This window comes from Engystomops pustulosus, chromosome 2, assembly GCF_040894005.1.
Source record: "Engystomops pustulosus chromosome 2, aEngPut4.maternal, whole genome shotgun sequence".
NCBI classification, from domain to species: domain Eukaryota; kingdom Metazoa; phylum Chordata; class Amphibia; order Anura; family Leptodactylidae; genus Engystomops; species Engystomops pustulosus.
The window spans coordinates 129,019,726-129,042,514 of NC_092412.1; the positions used below are offsets into that span (position 1 = coordinate 129,019,726).

Sequence of the window (22,789 nt, forward strand, 5' to 3'; positions counted from 1 at the left end):
TAAACTGTAATTGAATCTGTCACCACATTTTCACATATACAGCTAGTGGAAAGTTCCCATAGTGTCCTATTAACTGACATCCTTCTTTTATCTAAAAATTGTTTCCTTCACATCCCAATAAATCAATTTTATCTTATATTACCTGGAATCAAAGGGGATGTGCTTGCTTGGCCGACCCTACTCATCTACTCCTTCCCATGCCTTATGCCTCCTTACTATTAAACAGGTCACGTCATGTGACAAGGGTGATGTCATCAAAGTTTCTGTAGCCCTTTACATTTGCAAAATGTACCCCATGTATGTATCTGATGACATGAAATCACAACATACCTCCATGGGTGTCTACTCCTGTCTATCCTCCATGGAGGCTACTGTGATTTCAAGTCATCAGATACATACAGTACAGTAGGGGTACCGTTTGCTAACGACAGCATGCTAAAGTGCCAGAGATGAATGAAATGTAGAGCTCTCAGTCAAAATATGTGGGCATGGTTCACTGGTAGCCCAGAAGAGAGAAGAGTCAGAAAAGCTAATTTGCATATCTGATCTGATCTAATTTAAGGAACAGTGCCCCACTGGCAGCTAATTTGTGGTGATAAACAGTTACAAGTACTCCCCATATCAGCAGGCGTTGTTAGTCAGGGTGGTCAAAGTCTGTTGACAAGTCTTCTATACAGCAGGTGCTGATTAAACCTATAAGCGACCAGCCTGTTTAGGTCAAAGATGTCCATTAACTTTTTTGCAATTTTATACCCTTACCTTTCAAAAGCTATAACTATTAACCTGCAAAAAAAACAAGCCCTCGTATGTCTACAAGTGTGAAATTTTAAGTTGGTTGCATTTTAGGGTAAATTAGAATTTAGTAATGAACTTTTATTAACCCTTAACTAGATGGTAACACAATGACTTGAGGAATGGAGGAAGCCACAGCACCCGATACGGTTCAGTTCTAAGAAATCGTTATTGTAACATCATCCAAGCATAAAAATTGCAATGTTTCGATTCCAGTTGAATCTTTCTCAAGCATAGATTCAACTGGAATCGAAACGTTGCAATTTTTATGCTTGGATGATGTTACAATAAAGATTTCTTGGAACTGAACCGTACTGGGTGCTGTGGCTTCCTTTATTGCTTATGCTGACTATGGGACTCTGAGCACCGGACCCCCAGCTGCGAGCACCACCCAATTATAATTGGAGTCTAGGATTGCTGTCTTCTCTTTCTCCTTTCAACACAATGACTTTATCATTATATTCTTCAGGTTAGTACAACTCTAGAGACATCAAATCTCTAAAAATTGTCTCTAGGAGGGGGCATCCATATGGAGAATGAATGTGGCCAGCTAATTTATTTTTATATTGTCATGTATGTATGCATTCACATGTATTATAAACAGGACAACACAACTCAGCATGTTTTTCTGAAATACATTTTATTGATATGGTCAATGTTGTGAGGAATTCTTAGAACACAGGAAATAGGATTTTACAAACAACAACTGACATGCTCCCTTAGGCTGCAATGCACTGACCATTGGCACGGAATGTACACATATTTGGGATGGTTGAATAAAACACATGAAATAGCAACACAAGTGGCACTAAAGTGGGCAAAATTATCTGGTGATTTTTATCAGAAGTTGTTACGCCAAGACTGGTAGGGCTGATAAGAAGGCCATCAGGCGGATATAGATTTTGGGGGAATCAGATGCTTTAGAATTGATTCACAGTAAGCAGACATAGTTTAGGTACAAAGACATACACAATATATCCAACCCAAGTATACAATTACTAGTTTTCTAATTAACATCAGTGATTATGATTAATGTTGGCAAAGAACATCTACACAATGCAGAACTGGAATAATATGTTAAGCACAACATATTGAAGAAGATAACATATCTTGCAAATGAGATACTGGTCTATATGTATATTGCTGTGTAGTGAATAAGGAGGTTGTGCAACCAGACGTGGTCAGTACCTTCCAAAGATGGCTGCCACCTGTACAGATTGTGTCTCCCTATTGAAACTTAACAAGTATTTTTCCCTATTCTCTTTGTCCCACTAGCGCTTTAAAGAGTTGGAATGTACGACCCAGTATGCTGTAGAATAGGAGGGTAGACTAGCATTTTATATGAGCAAGAGTTTTCATCAACAGGAGGTTGGCCTCTGCACTTTTATCACATTTAGTTCTTCAAGATGGAATCATACACTTGGTACACATAGTTACACACCTCCGGAGCACGACACTTCAGGGAAAGCTGCAAGAGGAACAACACACACAAATATTAAAATGGAAGTCTCATGGATTTCACCTTCAGCAGTAAAATAATTATCAATACATTTCCTACCAACCACAGATACTGTCCTAGTCTACACAGTATAGGTGGCCATACACTTGTCAGCAGTTGCATGAACACTTGTTTAATTAACAGCCAAATCAGGCTGGTTGTTAATTAAAAAATTGTTAATGGACATGAAGTGTCTCATACAACTACATAGTAGAGTGAATAGAAGTTTGTATCAGAACCTTCTTTAACAACATATGGTTGTTCCTTGCATTCTTCAGTCAATCAGCCAGCAATTTTCAAGGATTACAATGCCTCCTATCATACAACAAAATGGTTAAAGCAGTTTGTTGAAACCGAAAACACTGAAACAATGAAATGGAGAGTCGAATCTAAACCCAATAGTAAACCTCTCTAAAATCAATGGTGACAAAAGTCACAGAATTGTGGAAGAGTGGAAGAAGAGTGGACCAAAATCGCAGCAGAGAAGTGTGAGAGACTGGTGATATCCTGTGGCTAGAGATGTGCGGAGGTCAATCAAAGCAAAGTCCTATTAACCTCCTACTACTGATTGGTGACTGTTTTTACCTTCAGTAAATTATATTATAATCTTTCTCTGTTTTACAGTCATTTTGGTTCTCTAATTATGATGATTACATTTTTAGCAAAATAAAGGTGTTATGTTGATGTACTTTGGTAATTTTGTAAAACACTCTTCTAGTATCTTGGTGTACCCCTTCTAAAAAATCCATCAAATGTGTATCCATGGAATTTCTGCAAAAAAATCAAATGATCATACACTGTTCTCTAATTTTGATCTCCAGTCTGTCTCCATATATAGAAATAACTCCATATAACAGTATTTTAAAATGTAATTAAGAAGCTTCCATATTTTGTAGGCTAAGAAAAATAGGGTCATGGCTTAAAAAAAACAATTGTTAAAAGACAATAATTACCATTATTCTATAACTACCAAAATAATGAAATAAATGTATGTGCAATGTTATGTTCAATTCGTTATTGGTTTTTCAAGAATTAAACTCACAAAGAAGACCTATTGCACTGCATATGTAGTGTAATGTATTTCAACTCGAATGGTTATGCATGTGCAGGATAAATCATAGGATACTTTCTATTTTCTTAATCTGCTAGCAGGCATACAACTGCACCAACTAGTAAATGTGATATAGTATCAAGACTGTTATGGAGACTCCTCCTGTTCACCATACTAGCTATCTACAAGCCATTAATCCTAGTATCTAACTAAGTGAATTTAACAGAGGTGAAGAATGGTATCTATACTTATCCACACTGTCTCACTATCCATATGGTCAGGAAGTAATAGTTCTCCTTATGGAGAGTTTACCAATTAAAGGAAACCTACCACTTGAAGTGGCAGGTTTCAGATGGAAATACCGAGCACCAGCTCAGGGTGAGCTGGTGCCGGAGCTTATTTTTGTTAGTGTTTTAAACCGCGGTATCACGGTTTAAAACACTTTTTAAACTTTATAGCCGGCGCAGGGAGGTACGCGCTCGGCGCTTACCATGCGCGCGGCTCTCCTTCACTTCCTATGTAGCCGCGCGCACGGTAAGCGCCGAGCGCGTACCTCCCTGCGTCGGCTATAAAGTTTAAAAAGTGTTTTAAACCGCGATACCGCTGTTTAAAACACTAACAGAAATAAGCTCCGGCACCAGCTCACCCTGAGCTGGTGCTCGGTATTTCCATCTGAAACCTGCCACTTCAAGTGGTAGGTTTCCTTTAACGTCGCCTTATAGGTGTGTGGAGACTTATAGCCACTTATGGTCTACTAGGGGATTCTGGAAAATATGCGAATACATTTTCCAAGGTGTTAAATGGAAAACAATGGGATTAAGCCACACCAGTATATCTAATCCACAAGAAACAGATTCCCAATTGTAGACAACCCTGTTTCGACCTGGTTGGGCCTCATCAGCATAGCGTACTGTTAACGTCATTGATGCTCCACTACATGATTCTGTTAAATATGCAAATACCTTGATGTAACACAACTGATTAGCCATTTTTCAGTATAGAACTTGGACATAAAGACTTTTGCTTACAATTTTCACAAATATCATAACCTTCTTCATTGATAAAGTAAAGGCTCCAGTCTGGAGTCACATAGAATATACAGCGCCATCACTTTCTACAGTTTAATATCACTACACAAGCAAAATTCTAAATATAACACTCCCTATTACTGTGTTTGTGTTTTGTGACAAAAGGCTCAAGGCCACATCAAGAATGTTAGTTATGCAACAAAAGCTTAATACCAATTATTATGCATATTAAATTCCTTCTACTTTAACATGGTTCCCATCTTATGTGTTCATTTTTTGAATGTTTTGGATCGAAGTCTGAGAATCCATTATTGTCATATAATCCAAAAATTGTGGTGGATCAACTCAATTACACTCCTGCAGTAGTCTAAGTTAACGGTTTTATTTCCTTCAGTATAACAAAACCAAAATAGCTTTCTTCAGCACAGAACAGAAAGAAAAACCAGTCTATACACACTGACCTGGGTCACAGTCCTTTGTAAGTTGTGGAGTCTGTCCACCAGCAGCAGTCTTGTGCTGTGTTATCTCCAACATCTCTGTCCCAGGTCTAGCAGACCCTCAGACTGCCATCACCATCACCTGCCTCACAAATCCCTTTACCAGGTTTCTTGGATACTTACTGTGTAATTGGGGTTGCCTGGTTGGATCCGTAGCTCTGCCAAAATCCAGATGCCATTGGTAAGTTTCAGGGACTGGTACAACATATCCTGCCCTTCCACATTCCTCTTTGCAATAGTGTAAACATTGTTATTCTGCAGCTTGCTGGAAACAGTGTCTAAAATAGAAACAGTAAGTTTGTTTTTTAGCAATTCAAGAAAGAAATGTCTGATCAGCGCTCATGAACTATACAAAGGAGCACAGTGAACCATGTCATTCCAAATTGAAGCAATTGCCAATGATTCATCTTTAAAGCACTAAAAAAAAACCTGAAAAGCATTTACAAAAAGATTGTGCGACAATAATGAAAAAGAATAAAAGAGGAAAGCGCTTTAGAACATAAATGACTGCAATCACTAACCAACAGGATACAAGAATGTTCAATACAAAGCAACTTCCAATAGTATGGCAAAGCTGAGAATAATGAACTCCCACTGAAACCAAGTTCTAAATTTATGTACAAATTATGTTTGTGTAATAGGACAAATTTTTCATGAACCTGGCGCCAAAAAATTTGTGTTTCTGACTTTGGGCGCTATTTTCCATTACGGGGTTAAATAAAATGGTTATTATATATTGATAGATCGGACATGCGGCGATACCTAACATGTTTATAGTTCAATCATTTTATTGAGGTTTCAAGAAGCATATAACTTATGTAATATAAGACAAATAAGAGAAGAATATAACAATAAAACCTAACAAATTTATGATTTTTACTGTTTATATTTATCAGTTCTAGGGAAAGGGGGTGATTAGAATTTTTAGGATTTTTTTTTTTACTATTTTACTATACGGTACTTTAAACCCTAGGTCAGTGATAGCTAACCTTTAATAACCTGAGTGCCCAAACTTCAGCCAAAAGCCACTTAAAAAAAAAACACTAAAGTAAACACTCCAGTTTGGCCAGGGATGATTTGTGTTTTATATAACAGTGCCTGAATGATGACCCACTTGTCTATACATCAACAAATAGATGTGGATCAGACACAGAATTGTTATGTACAATAGAAGCAACAGCAGGGAAGTTCTTTGTGTAAGTCAGTTATTTTAAAATACTCCTCTAAGCAGATATATAGTAGTAGAAGGTGTTTACAGCGAAGAGCTCTAAAGGGAATCAGGGGAAAAGATCTAGTGATAACGGATAGCAATCCACAATACCTCTGGCACACTACAATGGGTTCAGGCTGGCTTTCTCTGTCTATTGCTCAGCACACTGTGTGCACCTACTAGCACCCTTGCAGAGTAATTTCCAAGGAGTTATTACCAGGCCTCTTGTCTAACCCTGCCGCAGGCCAAGAGACACTACTAACAGAATAACGTTTCATTCACAGGTCTGCAGTCCGAGAAATTGTCCTTTATAGAGCGAGTTACTGTGCCAGAGTCCCAGAGCATAACACTCACTGCACTGCTGTGCCAGCCTTTGTTCTGTGTAAAGGAATCGTGTGGCCTCCCGCAATACTGCAAAGAATTCCTAGGAGTCCATGGGTTAATAACTCTTCTCAGATATAATGCCAGTAGACTGTCACATGACCTGGACTATTTTTAGCTGGCATCACGCACTCTCTCTGAGAACAGAGCTGTTGAACTGGAAATCAGCTTCCATGCTTCCACAAATGCGCTCTACTCTTCATCATGATGCATGTAGGGACCGACTAACAGCACATATAAGGATGCTGAAAGGACAATAGATAGGATTGTGGGCATGTAAAAGGGCAGCTAGCAGGAGAAGTAGAGGACATGGGTATATAAGGAATCATGATCTAACACCTTGAAACATGCCGACAACTCACAACATGGTAAATTTAGTTTAAAGCCACATTTTTATCTATGCACTGCATACTATACTATATACTATACTATAAACCTAGAAAATAAAACATCCATAAAATCCATATTAAATACTGATGAGAATTCAAAGAGAATTGTAAATCCTAAGTAAGAAGAATAATAAAGTCATTTAACAATATGTTTTTATGCATGTAAGTTTAATCGCTGAATAATGTGCATTTTATGTATGCTTTCAGTAAGCGGAGACACTGATCAGATACAGTACAGCTTACTAAAACAAGCATGTCAGGAGAATTGGAAGGTCCTCTTTAATTGATTTCTATAGAAGCAGAAAACTGATGCCAAGAAGTCAAGATTTGCCAGTACAATCTATTAGAAAAGTGTAATCCATAATTAGTTAACTATTTGTATTTGTTGGAAAGAGCCCTGCAAGGTCCCAGCGCTAGAATATTAAGAAGCATCTACAATTTACCATCTACAAATTTCCCTTTGCCACAAAAAGTTAGTGTTAGCTAAACTAATCCACACTAACTATACTTATAATTGGAAACTTCTATTATACAGCAGTACAACTATCCCTATGTTGTTCTTCCCCAGGCCTGTCAAGTTTCACAGTTTGTTTGTAAAGTTCTATGCAATATTTATATTCTTCCAGCTCAGCCATCTATACATATTCAAATTCTTCCAGGTCAGCCACAGCTCCAGCTTCCTGATTAATGACGGGAGTGCTGACTCTACCCCACATTCCCCCACCCTCAAGAATGAGAGATACGCTGGCTGTGTGTGACTCGCTGAATAAAAATCAGCTCCTTCATTTCCCCTCCCTCAGGGATTCTCTTCAGTGAGTCAAACACAGCCAGCGTCTCTCTCACTCCTGAGTAAGGGGGGAATCACACAGTGACTTGGCTGAAGAGAAAGCAAGCCAGGAAGCTGGAGGCTGAGCTGGAAGAACATACGCCAGACTCAGCTCAAAAGGAAAGATGATGATTGGACTCACATGGGGTCATTTGCATAGACGGGTGAGTCAACTTTACGAACGTAGAATGGAACTTCACAGGCACGAGGATGAACAATATAGTGATATGTGTACAGCTGTATAATAGCAGTTTTCAAAGATATGCTTAGTTTAAATTGATCCTGAACGCCCACTGACAGAAGCCGTAAGCAGGTTAGCAAGTCTGCAGTGATATCCCACTATTAGCGGCTGTCAGACACAGCCGAAGGAAACCTAAGGAGACGGTATAAGCGATTTATTATTGCTTCTACCTTCTCCTTTCTTCACATTTAAAATAAAAAAAAAACACAAAAAACATTAATAAATATTTAATAAATAAACACTTCCCAATACAATAAAGAAATTACGAAAAAATATTTTCCCCAGTATTTGTAACTTTAAAATTTAAACTATTCTTATATGTCACAAACACAGGCACAAAAATTTTAAGGTATCCATTTTAATGGCCCATGACAGATGACAGACTGCCTACAGACTACACTATACTGCCCGGCAGGGACCATAGATTCATAAATGACACCAATATGCACTTGTTCCTAATATTTCTTACAGTATCAAATTTTCTAGCTTTTTAATTCAACGCTTATGACATCAAAGCAACAAGAATCGATATAGCAATCTATGGTTGCTGCTCCACAATGTACATCATATTACTTTTATAACACTACCAACTCATCTGCCCTTGTATATGTACAATGTATTTCCATGAGAACGGGATAGGGCATTGATCAGCAATCTTCTCTTTTCTTTGCAGTAGCGCCGATACACTAAAGTGCAATGTTATTACAGAGTCTCTGGCAGACATCTTCTAAAATACTGATCCGAGGAAACAAACAATAAGGCTTGAACAGGTTATAATAGCTAGCCACAAAAGGTCTGTCTGTGTATTTGGAAGTGGGGGAGCAGGAGGAGTTACACTTTGACAACCGCTCCATTCAGCTTTTCTTGGCTGTGGTGGGACAAGGGGGAACAAACCCCCACCCCCAGATCCCCATTGAACAAGTAGTTGATGCCTATAAAGTTCATAAGTGACAACAGCATACTTCTAGTTTTGCCTTTTAAAGGGAATCAATCAAACCACCCCCACTTTACAAATCCATATCTACTTGCAGTATAATTGAAAATATTAGATTTTAATCCCAACTGTGCTTTGATGCCAAGAATCCACTTGGACACCAGAAGTGATGAGTTTTGGATGACATAGCCTCTCCAAGATAGCATTTACTAATACAGGCGGTCCCCTACTTAAGGACACCCAACTTAAAGACGACCCATAGTTACAAACAGACCCTTCTGACCTCTGGTTAAGCTTTCTGAATGCTTTACTATAGTCCCAGATTGCAATGATCAGCTGTAAGGTGTATGTAATGCAGCTGTATTGATGATCCTTGGTCCCATTACAGCAAAAAATGTTTAAACTCCAATTGTCACTGGGGCCAATTTTTTTTTTGTCTGAATCTACAATTATAAAATACACAGTTTCGACTAACATACAAATTCAACTTAAGAACAAACCTGTATTCAGGGTAGCTGTCAGTCAAATTAAATAGGACCTGTTACCCGAAGTAATGAATCAAAGAGCTGCGTACTTAAGTAAGCAGCTTTCTAGCCCAACACAGTAGTAGCAGTGTTAAACCGCTTGCTTTATCGGAACATACCCATAAATCTAGCAAACACAGCACTAAATAGCCCTTTGAACGTCAGACCATGCTTACAGCGGTCCTGCGTATTCATGAGACAGACACCGCCAGCATATGGTGTGGAAGTCCAGGGCAGAAGCTGAGGAGAGGGGAGTGCCTCTGACCGCCCCCTCATGAATATCTCAGACCGCTGTAAGCTTGGAGCGGCGATCGCAGCGCTATGTAGTGCACAGTTTCCTAGCTTATCGCTATGTTCCGATAAAGCTAGCGGCTTAACACTGCTATTACTGGGGTACAAGATTATCAAAGTCACAGTGCCTGAATCTATGAGTAAGTGTCCCTGATTTATCATGCATGATTTTGATGGCAGATTTCCTTTAAAATAGAATTGTATTATTTCTATGCAGAAACTTAACAACTTACCTGCATTCAGGTGGCATTCTTTGATCTGGAACTGCAGCTCATTCTCATTAGGTATATCTTTCCATGTGGCCAGGAAGACTTGCCTCTCTAAGGAATGAAAGCACAATACAATAAATATTGTACACATAGAGCAAGATCAAGATAATTGCTGCTACAGAGAAATACAAAACTACAAAAATACTGAAACTTGCATCTGGCTGGTGACATCATCCCATAGCTGTAGCATACAAGGGTATATGTCATTCCTATTATCCACTAGACATATTTACAGTACTTTGTCATTACTGACTCACTTATACCGCTTCCGAATTTTATGTGACTCTGGCTTTGCGTTTGCTGTACACTCTGTGCCTTACTGCTCTCCCTACCTCTTCCATTGCACAAGAAAGTCCTTAGCTTTATTACAACATTCCTTTAATTTACTCATTGTTAGGTAGCAGTTCTGTAGAGCTGCATTATCATACATTTTACATTGTGTGTTGTTAGTAGCAGCAGGACTGTGAAAAATGCATTTATATTTGAGGAATATAAGTGGAGCACTGTAGGAGTGTTCTTACACTTATGTGCTTGGAGATCTCTAAACTGGTCTCCATACCCCCACTCCTGTGCTCCAAGTAAAAACTATAATATGTTTTAAGTTGAATACAAGAGCGGTCAAATACAGAGATCTTAAAGCAGGTTGAGGAAATTCCCCCATTACTTAAAGTCCAGCTACAATCCTAGAATTTACATCCATTTTCACAGTCACAGTTCAGAGTCCTGCTGCTACTATCACCACACACAAAGGTATTATATAGTTTTAAAGGACTGCTGCCAAACACGGTCTGCAGTTCTGCATAAAAACCCATGGTAGATTTCTTTTAAAGGAATGATGGTAGATGTGTCCTAATAAGAAGTACCTGAGGAAATATGTTACCTCATTACTTCTTTATTGTAACTTTATATGACAGATTGCAGAAATATAGAGTTATAAAAGTTATGCTAATTGATTTATGCACTCCCCCTGTTGTGCTAGCGGTCCCGACCCCACAGCACCTAGGGCCAGTGAGGGAGAGTGCATAAATTAAAATATGAGGCTCCCTGAGGCGCTCGTGTGATGTAGCCTGAGTGCGCCAGGGTAATTCACTAATAACTATTAAAACTCTATATTTCCGCAATCTTTTCATATAGAGTTATAATAAAAGAAGAAAACCAAATAATCTACAACAGGGTTAATCACTGAGTTTGACCAAATATTCCTGCTCCCAATCTAGAGGACCCCAACAAGCCAACAATTATCCATACTAAAAAGCTCCAGTAGAGCACAAAATATAAGGTACTTCAAAACTGAGTGGGGAAAAAAAAATCTAATCTTTATTACTGGAATCATACAATTCATCACAAAATACATCTGCTAAAAAAAAAAAAAAACCAACATTAAGAGATACACATAAAAACATATAAGAAGGAAACGGACAGTGTGGATATAACTGGAGAGGCAAGTAAATACTCGAGTATAAGCCTAGTTTTTCAACACAAAAAAATGTGCTGAAAACGCAAACTCTGCTTATACTCGAGTAAAAAATATATAGCAAAACTCACCTTTCCGGCTTTCCCCGCTGCTGGCTATATAATGGGGCAGGGGGCTGGCTATATACTGGGGGATATGGGCTGGCAGGCTATATACTGGGGGATATGGGCTGGCTATATACTATGGGGCAGGGTCCAGCAGGCTATATAAATGGGGAGGCTGTGACCAACACATTTCCCATCCTCGACTTGTACTCGAGTCAATAGTTTTTCCTAGGTTTTTGTGGTAAAATTAGGGGCCTCGGCTTATACTCGAGTATATACGGTATATTCTTCCAAAAGGCGTTGGCTCTATCCACAAAATACCAGGCTATATACTCAAATATCAGTAGGGTAGTGCATATCACTGTTGTTCAAAAATAAATATCATATCACTAGCATATACCTATTGTAGAATTTATACCACTATTATAACTAACATGTTACCCACCAGGCACCATCTTTCACTAACCACTACCATACTGTACGAAACCCCAACGTACATTTTGCCCCCTGCTTCGTCTGACGCCTGGCTTAGTATGGATAATTATGGAACATTGTTCCTTTGGAACTTCTTATTAGGACACATCTACCATCAGTAAACTGCTGGCAGATCTCTTTTTAACCTTAACTTCTGATGCTTTCCTGTGTTCTTATAGCAGTTTGTGGATTTTATCTTGCTTGTAATGGTTAATAAAAAAAGAAAACAGCATTTGTGTGCAATAACGTGTCATTCTGAGCTTACAAATGGGTCTGCGCAGACTGAGTAGTCAGTCGGAAGGTTGTCAGTAGCAGATTGTGTTATGGGCACAATCAATACCCATGTGCGTAGTACTGATTCATCCTGCATCATTAAAGATACAAGGTAGAAATGTCTATTTTCAATCCGTGTACCAAGAAGACAACAGAATATCCATTTTAAATGCATGTAAATGAGGATCATGATGTACAAAAGGTCTCCAGTAATGCACCCAGCATGCAAAATTGCCTCTTACCCATTTTACCATCTTCCACAAACAGTACGTGCAGAGGGATGAGACAGCTGAAGTAGAAGACATCAATGTTGTTTTTCACAGCCACCTATCATACACAAGAGCGAGAAACATGAATTAACTCTCTAGATTTACAACTAGCGTTGTGACCCTGACAGCTGAGATCTCATCACTAAAATGAAGGGTTCATAACATCCATTAACCCTTCATCTCTACTTGGCTGTTACCAAATCATTCTCTCAAGCATGTGAACAAAAGTGACATCTGTACCCTTATCTCTAAATAAGAGAAAGCCCTTCTGGGTTATTACTGACAGGAGCGCATTAGAAACATTCAAAACAGATTTATTTATAAAAAGGAATAAGATTTTTCTCAAGGTTTGTCAGTCAGTTACTTGCTGAAAATAGCACTAAACATTTCCTTATACCCACTTATATCTGTCACATTATAAAGGGTTCTATTATGTCAATAGGAATTAGAGGCTTATACATTTACGGATATTCGTGTATGTAAAACCAATGTGTGGCGTCCTGGTGGAAGGACATGTCCTACAGCTAACTGCACTGTGGGTGGAGGGGGGTGTACTGTTGTCTCACTATCTACACGGCTGTCACATTAATGAACATGTATTGGTGCTGTAAATGTCCCTGTGTCATTGCCTCACAGACAAAGCTAAATCTGAAGAATACAGACAATTGACTGGGTGGGTTTCCCAGGAGATATGATGCTGTAAGAAAACCTTTTATTCAGTTACCATGCCTATTCAGCCGACTTGGTGATCATATCAAATTCTGTCTTTTAGCATACTAAGATAAAAAGCTAAAATACAATACAGCATACTGCTGATGTGACAAGGGAACACTACTGTTATCTATACTAGGTTTCAATTCTGTCACACAGCAGTGGTCCCGGATTAGGGGGAAAAAAAAGTCTCAAATCTAATTCTTACTACTTCCCAAGTTATCACAGTATTACATGTTACAGATACAGCAGCGTACATCTTGGTAACTTTCTAGAGTTACTATTTTTGGGGGGGTTTTGATATTGGGGGTGGGGGGGTATTTCAGTGTTGTGAATTTTTTTCTAATATGCTACATTAACAAATTCTGCTTCGTTTGTAAAGAAATAGACTGTAATGTGCCCCTTAGTTGCAATGTTACCTCTACATTTCTATAGCAAAGCTGTCTCCTCTTCTGTCTTTTCTGCTCTCTCTCCCTGGCTGCAATATGCTATGAGCATTATTTTCAAAAGATAAAATGGAATGTGAAGGGGTTAATCCTTAGATGTGTGCTCCTGCAGCTTCCATAGACACACAAATTGTACAAACATACAAAGCAGAAATTGTTAATATTGCATATTACAAAAATGTTCACCAGACTTCCCCTTTGCGCTACAAACAATATAAAAAAGGATCTCAACTGGCAGTTATGCTTTAATTTTTTGCCGCACTTTGCCTTTCTCCGCTGTTCGTACGTATACTATCCTTAGGTACATGACAAAACAGTTTTTTTGGGTCAAGAGCCAGCTCCCAGCCCACATTGACCTCTATTGTGCACAGGTGCAGTGAGCAAGACGCTTCTCACCAATCCGTGACCGAGCCGGGCAGTCATGCTACAAGTCCTATTCCTATGCTCACTTCTCCCATCTCCAAGCGGCTAACGCGGGCCACAAAGTTATCACTGGTGTGCATGTAGCCTGTTAGGCTGAATTCACAATTTGTGTTTGTATTGGGTTTAGAAACACAATTCAATGTTTAGGTAAAAGTGTTTTACTTAAACACTTGCGTGGAAATGAGCAGCAAGTGTTTCACCAATAAACAGTGCAAAACACTAATTGCATTCCAGAAAACAATTAAAATGTAATGTCTGGAGGTGGTGGCACACGTGGCGTTTTGAATCAGGTTTTACTCATGCGTTTTCATTCGGTTAAAAAACACATGTGTTTTGGATGGATGAGTTAAAAAAAAATGCATGCATTTTTCAAGGACTGAAAACGCATGATTAAAAAAACAGACTAAAAATGGGTTCAAAACGCCACGTGTGCCAGCACCCTTAGGCCTTCAGTTATTTGCATCGGTTATTGTAAGACAAAAGAAGGTGCAAGCAAAAGGTTCTGCGTATTCAACCACACTTGGTTTTGGATCACAATAAAAATAAATATTTGATTTGAACTGAGCCCTAGGATACATTTAAACTATGTGCTGGAATCACATAGTATTCAGTATAAATGCATATGCGATCGGGCCAAGCTCCTCCCACTGCCTTTGAATTACTTTTCAATACGCAATTCAAACGCAGCGGTTAAAAATGGCCTCACACTACAGAGTCTTCTTAGCACATTCCCTCTACTCACATAAAATTGAGAACTCAGGGTATGTCAGCTCTCTGCCCTGTGAAATAACTAAAGGGCAGACTAGCTCATCAATAAGATTTTCTATTAGTACTAATAAATACTCGAAAGAAGATTTTGTTGAATGGCAAGATTGTGAGCATTTCTGTGTATTTTATATTCTGGTAAACTGAAGATTGTAGAGTGTTATCCTAAAGTATAATATTTATACATGTTCGAAAAACATTGTTCAGCCTTTTAAAAACTGGAAAGTGTTAGATGCAGGACATTCAATAAAAATAATCTTTATTGCGTACGCTTTACAGATTTTGGAGAACATATACAAATAAAAAAAACACAGAGAGACAGCGACCACGGTCACGGGCGTTACTGGTTCAATATGCAGCAACTGCCCACCTTGCATGGAGAGGGCTCAGCCTGTGAGCCCTCTCCATACCCCCGAAGCCGGTATGTGACCTAGTAGAAGGGGTTAAGGTGCATCTGGCAAGAGTGAGCAACAGATTGATAATATACAGTTCAATAAGGTACATCTAGATAAGCTCACTGAAAAAAAGATAATCAAATCCAGTGTAAAGTAGTTTTCTACAACTAAAATTCATTACATTGAAGAGCGATATAAAAAAGTTTTGTGTTTGATGTACAGTTATACACTGGTTTATAAATGCCCTCTACAACTTCAGGAACTAGATTATTACGGTTACAGAAAATTATTACTGTTACAGATTGGGATGTAAAACGAAGGCAGATTGCCACCTGCATTTGTGCCACCAATCTGGATAGTTGCCAAAAGAGGAAAGGGAGCAGAACAGTCATGTGGGAGATGGCTGCCAGTAATGGCATGTCTGGCATGGGTGGTACAAACTAATTGATTTTTGTAGATGCATCGTAGAAATGAATTGGGTAAGCAGATGGTTCAGATGGAATAGATGAACCAGCACTCCCAGCTAAGCTGCTATTCTGTAAAGTGAATATGCTTTAATGGGTATGAGTCCCATCTTGGACACATAAATTATTTCCTTATTGTTGTCTAAGCTCACAACGTCTGCCGCTAGCTGGCTCCTTAATTATATAGTAAGATTAGCAAGCGCTAAATTTGCAGGACTTTAACAGAAAAAATGATATCATTATTTACCTGGAGGTTGTTAAGTGGCTCCATTTTCATGACCGGTCCCAGAGTGTTCAGAGGAAGGGAAATGTCAATGCTTTGATTTGGCATGAGGGGTGTATGAATAGCCAGTGGGGCACTAGGAATTACTCCAAAGCTGAAACAAAAGAGGAACAGCACCGCTTTGCAATGAAAATAGGTACAGATTCCATTCTTTAAATAGATGTTACACAAATAAAATCTTTGTTGCTTAGGTTTATTGTAGTTGGATATATAGGCACCTACAATTATCAGATCTGACTCCTTTGGAAAAGTGACTGAACTATTCAGAATAATATTCTCCACTATTTGGAGGAGATTCTACTGACCCTTTAAATACGTTACACTTTTGGCAGGATATACTGCCATTCATTCTTTAAAACACAACACACATTTGTATCCAATAATCTATTCTCTATGTTTTTCGCTTGTGTATGTATGTAATAAACTATACTCCAGCCCCATATGCTGTGAAGATAAGAAGAGACAATAGTTATTGTGCTGTAAAAGAAGAGTGTGGCTTCCCATGGTGGGCTTAAATCACTTGCTTTAGCTGCAAAAGGCACCTGATCTCCTGAGACATCCGTGTTGATAAATAATAAATATTCCCTAGGAAATAATAATTATTTTTTTCTTTATTTTCATAGAACAAGTTTTGCACAGTGTACATGGTCCTACCCTCTAGAAAATATAATTATCTGCCAAAAAGGAGTGGGAAGGGAAGGTGCACAAGGCACATGCAAAACAATGCAGGAAATGATTAGAGTATTAAAGGCCTAACCGTAGAACAGGTTATCAATATCAAATCACTTTGGATAATTCATACAAATGATCAGCTGCTCGTAGCAGCATTGGTCATCCATTGACCTTAAAGGTTAACTGTAAAGTCACTGACAAAAATTAGTTTTAGCACAGCTAAAGAGAGCCTTTGATAACAATTTGGACTATACCCATGTCATGCTGCTGGCGTCTTCCTAGCCTGAGATATATCTGGTATATATAAAATTAGATTCAGATTCAGCTATACCTCATGTGGGAGGGCACTTCCTGGTTGTGACAATAGTGAGAGCATGTTTGTAATTGGCCTATCTGAAGCTTGTGACATCATTACGGGTCCTTTGCATCAAACTAAATACTTTAAATGATGCAGGACAGCTTGTTTGTAATTGGCCGGCCTGAAGCATGTGAAGAGTCTCTAGTTGTTCTATCCGGTTTCCCATGGTAACCAGAAAGCATGGAGGGGCAAGGTAAAACCTCTGCTAGCAGCTAAACCTGCAGATAGCCAACTATAGTAAATTAGAGAATCACTTATTTTTGCTTACTAAAGAGTTAGGCAAAAGTTTTCATACTTTACAGTTGTACTTTAACTTCCCAAGCCTGAAGGCCATGTTTATTGGTGAAATAACTTGATTACATTTCAGTCCATTGCTGATCTCTAATACCAAACACAGCAACTATACAATTCACAGCGCTATGCTTGATAAGCACTAAAGAGACCACAGCACTGGCAGCTATTTGACACATGTTGCTAACTTAGGACAGGTCATGCAACCCTCAAAGTAAAACACTTTCTTTCAATTAGTTCAATAAATGTTAGTATTCAGCAATCTTACCTATTTTTGTTAAACTGAATGGCAAAGTCAGTCATATGTTGCAGGGCCTTGTTGGTGAAGTTCATATCCATGTAAATGTGTCCTTGTCTATGTGAAAATGTGCCCGAGATCTCCAGCCCCTTTGCTTTCACAGCAGGCAGCCAAACCTAGTAAAGGGTACACATGAGAATTACTGCTACATTACCCAATTAACAAACTGACTCAATGTTTCTTCTACCAAATGCATTTAACAGAAGTTGCTGAATGTACTTATTAAATAGAGAAATATACCCAAGACAGTCACAAGTCAAATGTTAGGAATATTTGTAGCTGATTTATTGCAATATGCCAAGTACATAACATCTGAATGATCATTTGCCTTTCCAAAACCTGTAGTTAAGGGCCAAGAATAAGAGCTCCTGGTAACAAACTGTAGAGAGCAGTGTGGAAAGTGCCCACATAGGACTTGCAAGGAGGAGAATAAGGTGGTATTTGACTAATCTCTCATTGATATATACTGAGATTGTTATGTGACAAAGTTTTCAATACAGATTTAAAGGAAACCTGACATCAAAATCAAGCATGAATAAACCATGCTTATACACAGATCCAGGCATGGTGACTGTGGCAATCTTCTTATATGTTATCAATGGCCAATCAGTAACATTATTAGACCCGCTTGGTGGAAGCAGTAAAAACGAAACTCAGAAAACTTGCAAAAAATGTACGATTTAAAAAAAAAAAATCCTTTACAAAAATGGTCCAACACTTAAAACTCAACACTTAAAAAATAAGCCATAAACCAGCTCTGTCAACCAAGAAATATTTAAGTTATGTTTTCAAAAAGATAGTGATGCAAAATAAATTAGATTTTTTTTCTATATTAGTTTTTCTTCAGTAAAATTGTAAAATATACAAAAAGAACTATATAAATGAGGTATCACAGTAATCATAGTGATCTATAGAATAAAGAAAATATAGTATTTTTATTGTGTGGTGTGCGACCCACAAAAAATACAAGAAAGAAAGAGAACCAAAATCGACCATACATTCAAAAGTAAATAAAATCTCATCAATAAGCTACTAAAATTTCGGTATATACTCGAGTATAAGCCGACCCAAGTATAAGCTGAGGCCCCTAATTTTACCACAAAAACCTGGGAAAACCTAGTGACTCGAGTATAAGCCGAGGGTGGGAAATGCATTGGTCACAGCCTCTCCAGTATATATAGCCTGCCGGACCCTGCCCCATAGTATATAGCCAGCCCATATCCCCCTGTATATAGCCAGCCCCCTGCCCCAGTATATAGCCAGCAGCGGGGGAAGCCAGAAAGGTGAGTTTTGATTTATTTTTTTTTACTCGAGTATAAGCCAAGTTTGGGTTTTCAGCACATTTTTTTGTGCTGAAAAACTAGGCTTATACTCGAGTATTATAAATATAGCCATTAAAAAGTGATGATGCAAATCTGCTGTGAATGGCGCAAGTTCCCTTCATTGCCCTGGCGTGTGCCCATATAGCAGGTAACCACCACATATGTATGGGGTATTGTTGTGCTCGGGAGAGATTGGGGATCAAACTTTGTTGAGCGTTTTGGTATTTTATCCACTGGGAATGTGTAAATTTTTTGAAAAATACCTTCATTTAGCCAAAAAAATGTAAATTTCAAAATTGCACACAAATCTGTTTTAACCCCTGTAAAACAATTAAAGGGTTAACAAACTTCATAAAAGTAATTTTACATACATTGCGAAATATTGTGTCTATAATGGAGTAATTTATGTGGTTTTAGTGACTTGGAATCTGAGTGACTTGAAATCTGAGCAGATCCCTCAAAAGCACAATTCTGCATTTTTTATGAAAATGTGAAAAATTGCACCTAAAGTTAAAAGTCCCATAACAAAAATGAGAGGTTGCATAAAAAACCATGTCCACATAAAGCAGACATTCGGTAAATGTTAGTCATCATGTTTTTTGCTGTTAGGACTATGTGTTGAACATTTAGAATTCTAAATAGAGCAAATTTGCAAATTTTCACCAAATACAGGTAGTCCCCGGGTTACATACAAGATGGGGTCCATAGGCATGTTCTTAAAGGGCACCTACCACCACAAATCTACCTATAAAGGTAGATTGGGTGGTAGGTGGATCAATGGGACGTGAGGAGAGCCCTTTTAAGGGCTAATCCTCACGTCCCTGCACTTTTTTAATAACTTTAATTTGGTATTTATTCAAATTTACTTATGCGGCTACCGGGGCGTGGAGTAGCCGCATATGAGATTACACGAGGCGGCTACTCCACGCCCCGGTAGCCATTTTACCCCTCCTACTCACCCATCTTCGGCGCGCAGCTCCGCGCCCTCGTCTGGCGATCCTGCCGTCTGCGCATGCGCAGAAGAGCAGGCCCGCGCCTGCGCAGTCACAACTCCGAAACAGGCGCGGGCCTGCTCTTCTGCGCATGCCGAAGATGGGTGAGTAGGAGGAGTAAAGTGGCTACCGGGGCGTGGAGTAGCCGCCTCGTGTAATCTCATATGCGGCTACTCCACGCCCCGGTAGCCGCATAAGTAAATTTGAATAAATACCAAATTAAAGTTATTAAAAAAGTGCAGGGACGTGAGGATTAGCCCTTAAAAGGTCTCTCCTCACGTCCCATTGATCCACCTACCACCCAATCTACCTTTATAGGTAGATTTGTGGTGGTAGGTTCCCTTTAAGTCGAATTTGTATGTAAGTCGAAACTGTATATTTTATCACTGTAGATCCAGACAAAAAAATGTTTTCGCCCCAGTGACAATTGGAGTTTCAACATTTTTTGCTGTAATTGGACCAAGGATTAACAATAAAGCTTTATTACAGACACCTTACAGCTGATCATTGCAGCCTAGGAGCTTCACCAGAGGTCACAGAGCGCAGAGGGGTTCCGTCTTTAACTAGGGGTCGTCTGTAAGTCGGGTGTCCTTAATCCTAACTAGGGGTCGTCTGTAAGTCGGGTGAGCCTGTGGGAGACCACGCTACACTCTTGTGCACGCGATCACAGCACGGGTCCTGTATCAGGAAGAATGTGGACAGATGGTGCAGATCACCAAGGATAAGAGTAAAAATAATTTTATTCCAGCATACTCACAAACAATATTAAAAGCGCGTATATCACAATGGTTACAAAAAGCCAGATGACCTAATGCCCGACCTAGGTCCTCTGGCGTTTTTTAACCATTGTGATATGCGCTCTTTTAATATTGTTTGTGAGTATGCTGGAATAAAATTGTTTTTACTCTTATCCTTGGTGATCTGCACCATCTGTCCACATTCTTCCTGATACAGGACCCGTGCTGTGATCGCGTGCACAAGAGTGTAGCGTGGTCTCCCACAGGATCCAGTATAGAGAAGTGAACATCGTGACAGGAGGAATTACTGAGGAAATTTCTTCACTCTCCGATCTATAAGGAACTGGGTGAGACCGTTCTGTGGAACTCTTAATTTTAACATTTTATTGTGGAGTTAGAGCACTAACATTGTTTTTTATGCTTGTCAGGAACATGACAAGTGACAAAGGAACAGTAATAAAATATTTTCAAAAAAGAATTAAATATTTACCCCTTAACAGCCAGGTTAAGGCCTACATGTCCAATTTGAATATTTTTATCTTTTCAATGACATAGCTATTATACATATTTTTTAATGGCCAACCATTTTACTGAATATATATGATCCAAGATCTACAAATAACAGACGTTTCCCTTGGATCCTTTCTTTTTCCCCCTGCAGGATAGAAAATAGACTATTGCTTAACCTCTTGTATTCACTATCAATTATGGTTACTACTGCCGCCCAGACACTGAATCTCCTGAGTGGGAGAGATGCATGCTTACAACCTGTCTCTAAGAAGTTTCCTTCTCGACTACAATTCTTTTTCTGCACGCCAAAGAACTGCAGGTAACCGACTCGCCGTAAGAAGAAGAAAACAGGTAAATTTTACAAAGTGTCACTGCATGGGATGAACAGCTAATTGTTTACAAATCAAATACTTGCTGTGCTCCATATGAGAAAGGTTAAGCACATTTTGTGATAATTGACCAAAAAGAACGCCATCAAATATTACAGAACATTCCCTCTGCTACTACATTGTATCGTAGCTCATTGAACTATGAAGGTAAACGCTGTTCTTATTAATCATGGTGTACTTTTTTTGCCCTTTATGGATGGCAACCAAAGACAAGCACAGAGTTAAAGATATTACTACCACTGCAAAAAGGTCTGAGATATACTTACAGCTTTTGGTGCAGCAAATCCCCCTGGAGCCATGCCGATGCCAGTAGAGAGTTCAAAGAGATCATTGAGTCCACTGCTGACCACAGCTGGAGTAGGTGATGGGGCAAAGGTAGCGGGTACAGAGGAAGGAATGAAGGTTTGCCCAACCTGTAAGACAAAAAATTAATATACTGTAAGCTTTAAAAGTTTTACAATTTTTAGTATTACCAAATATTGTATAAAAATTCAGCAAGTATTAATTTTATAGTATATAGCAGGATATATCCTAGGCCTCCATTGTAAGGACTATTTGGAAATTGTCTTTAAGGACATGAGGTCTAAAACATGGTGGGAATGTAGCTTTAGTTTGTATCTTTCTCTGCTTTTCTTTCCAGCAAACCTTTGTCTCCGTCCAGGGTCAGGCATCATAGTGGATCACTGCCCCTTAAGGTACATTCACACAGCCGTATGCCCTACCGCTGTGCGCTGGAGAGGAGGAGGTGACCCCCTCCCCCTCCATAGAGAACAGCACCACACAGCCCGCACACAGCATACTCTATCTTTTTCCCGTGTACGAAGCAGAACATACCGCCGCCTGGCTGCCATTGCCGTCTATGGAGATGTATATGCGGCCACATATACATCTCCCCTGATGAACGTGTGACTGTACCCTAACTCTAATCATGTTTTCAAGACAGTGCTGTTGACTCTATGCACCATGGAAAACTAAGATGAGTAGATTCCTGTCCCTGGAGAAGTTTTTGGTCCATGAAATGCAGTCACCATACAGTCCATGTTTCACAGACGGGCATATTTGTGTTGTTATACACTATAAAGGAGAATTAAAATGCTACTGGCCCTTTAATAAATTCTGTGACTTTGCCCCTCTGGAGGAGATACAGGACAGAAGATGGCTGCCGGTCACATGTCCACGTCCATGTCCTGCACCTGCCTGGGATCGTCGTGTGATCATCACTATATTTGGCTGTAGTCAGTTGGTTGCAGTGCATCCAGTATGACCAG

General features: G+C 39.1%; 1 protein-coding gene across 2 annotated transcripts in view; it reads right to left on the minus strand.

Annotated features, from left to right (window-relative positions):
* Positions 1–1,413: 1,413 nt before the first annotated feature.
* AP2B1 (adaptor related protein complex 2 subunit beta 1) overlaps positions 1,414–22,789 on the minus strand; it is a 67,296-nt gene continuing 45,920 nt past the window's right edge. For both annotated transcript variants that reach the window (XM_072136387.1, XM_072136386.1), the window contains 7 exons: positions 21,788–21,934; positions 17,542–17,687; positions 15,917–16,046; positions 12,439–12,523; positions 9,896–9,982; positions 4,990–5,144; positions 1,414–2,260 (listed from right to left, as the gene is read on the minus strand). In XM_072136387.1, the coding sequence (XP_071992488.1) occupies positions 2,186–2,260; positions 4,990–5,144; positions 9,896–9,982; positions 12,439–12,523; positions 15,917–16,046; positions 17,542–17,687; positions 21,788–21,934 (825 nt within the window). In that variant the 3' untranslated portion in view covers positions 1,414–2,185. The remainder of the gene's footprint in view (positions 2,261–4,989; positions 5,145–9,895; positions 9,983–12,438; positions 12,524–15,916; positions 16,047–17,541; positions 17,688–21,787; positions 21,935–22,789) is intronic.